Source organism: Primulina eburnea, chromosome 10 (genome assembly GCF_022965805.1).
Source record: "Primulina eburnea isolate SZY01 chromosome 10, ASM2296580v1, whole genome shotgun sequence".
NCBI lineage: Eukaryota > Viridiplantae > Streptophyta > Magnoliopsida > Lamiales > Gesneriaceae > Primulina > Primulina eburnea.
The window spans coordinates 19,332,607-19,334,668 of record NC_133110.1 but is presented as its reverse complement, the minus strand read 5'-3'; the positions used below and the strand labels follow the sequence as shown (position 1 = coordinate 19,334,668).

Here is a 2,062-nt window from a genome sequence, read left to right as displayed (position 1 = left end):
TATTGTTGATTTTTATTCGAGATTTTTGAGATTATTAAGTCTCGAGATCCAGAGATGATTGATACAAGATTGAGATGATTGTGTTATCGTGATTTTATCTGTTTTTGATCTATTTTATATCAGACATGGCTACTTGAGGTAGAGGTCATGGTAGACCTAGACAGAACATACCAGTGGCACAAGATCATGGCAGTGCTACTCCTACTCAGATGGATATAACTCCGACTCCGATGGAGATACTGTTAGCCAGATTTCAGTCTTTGCACCCACCGATGTTGAAGGGTATAGAGAATGCGTTAGATTGTGAGAACTGGTTGGAGAATATGGATCAATTATTTGAATCTCTTGAGTATCCAGACGATCGTAGAATCAAGTTAGTTGTTCATCAGTTATTAGATGTTGCTAAGAGTTGGTGGATCATGACAAAGAAAGCTTTAGAGGGTCGAGGTACGATTGTTACCTGGGATATATTTAAATTTGAATTTTATCAGCGTTTCTTTCCTACCTCTTACAAGAAAGATAGGGGAGCCGAGTTTGCAAATTTAAAGCGGAGAAATCTGAATATTGAGGACTATGTTGCTAAGTTCTCGAATTTACTGAGATTTGCTCCTCATGTAGCATCTGATGAAGAAGCTAAGGCCGATCACTTCATAAATGGTCTTAATCCTGATATCTTTACCTTGGTAAATAGTGGAAGGTCTAATACTTTTGCTGAGGCTCTTGATCTATCCAAGGGAGCTGAAATCTGAATCATTAGACAAAAAGGTTCTCAGTATATGCAACAACACCAACAGCCACAGTATCGACAACAATTCAGACATGGTAATAGTGGCGGTAACAGTGGCAACATAAGAGAGCAGTTTAAGGCCAGAGGCAAGCAACTTAAGAGGCATGAAAGTAATTTTTCGAGTTCTAGTGGATCAAGACAGTCTGGTTCAGTTCAGAGCATTGGTTATTCAGGCCCGATTTGTGGTCAGTGTGGTGGTAGACATTATACCGATCAATGTAGAGGAGTCTCGAGAGCTTGCCACTTGTGTAACCAGGTGGGACACTATGCTCGAGTGTGTCCTAACCGTGGCAGTGATATATCTCGGAGTGGGGGATCATCGAGATAGACACCTCACCAGAACCGCCAGACCCCTATAGTTCATTATTATCATCAGTCAAATCGGTTAGATTATAACAAACAGAGTGGTAGCCACAGGGGAGGACAACCACCTAGACAGCAGGCCCGAGTTTTTGCACTCACTAAGGATGAGGCACATAATGCTCCAGATAATTTGATTGCAGGTAATTGTTTTCTCTCAAGTTATCATGCTTATGTTTTGATGGATTTGGTGCATTACATACTTTCATAGCTGAGCACTTTGTCACATTGCATTCGTTGAATTCTATGCCATTATCATCTACATTATCTATTTCTACTCCACTGGGCAAAGTGATGAGGTCAGCTGAAATGATAAGTGGTTGTGAATTTTGTTATGAGGATAACGTCATTGAACTTTATTGTATTGGATTGGAGATATCTGATTTTGACTGCATAGTTGGCATTGACATGTTGACAAGATACAGGGCTACTATAGATTGTTTTCAGAAGATTGTTAAGTTTAGGCCTGATATGACAGATCACTAGACGTTCTATGGTAAGGGTTCTCGAGCTAAGATTCCTTTGATATCTGTTTTGTTCATGACTTGTTTGTTGCAGAAATGAGCAGAATGTTTCTTGGTTTATGCAATTGATATTTCGAGGTCAGTACCTAAATTGGCAGATATTCCAATTGTTAGTGAATTTCCAGATGTATTTCCAGATGAGATTCCAGAATTTCCTCCAGTCTGAGAGATTGAGTTCAACATTGAGTTGATGCCAGGTACACAACCTATTTCTAGAGCTCCTTATAGGATGGCGCCAATTGAACTGAAGGAACTAAAGGAACAACTTGAGGATCTATTGGCTAAAGGATATATAAGAGCAAGTGTTTCACCTTGGGGTGCTCCGGTTTTATTCGTTAAGAAGAAAGATGGGTTTATGAGACTTTGTGTCGATTTTAGACAGTTGAATAAA

General features: G+C 39.6%; 1 protein-coding gene across 1 annotated transcript; it reads left to right on the top strand.

Moving 5' to 3' along the window:
* Nucleotides 1-209: 209 nt before the first annotated feature.
* On the top strand, nt 210-749 carry LOC140842966 (uncharacterized). Its single transcript, XM_073211179.1, has one exon. The coding sequence runs from the start codon at nt 210-212 to the stop codon at nt 747-749; it is 540 nt and encodes a 179-aa protein (XP_073067280.1).
* Nucleotides 750-2,062: the final 1,313 nt, after the last annotated feature.

What these genes read in the sequence shown, in the direction of transcription:
- LOC140842966 (XM_073211179.1), top strand. Translation starts at nt 210, where the DNA reads ATGGATATAACTCCGACTCCGATGGAGATACTGTTAGCCAGATTTCAG.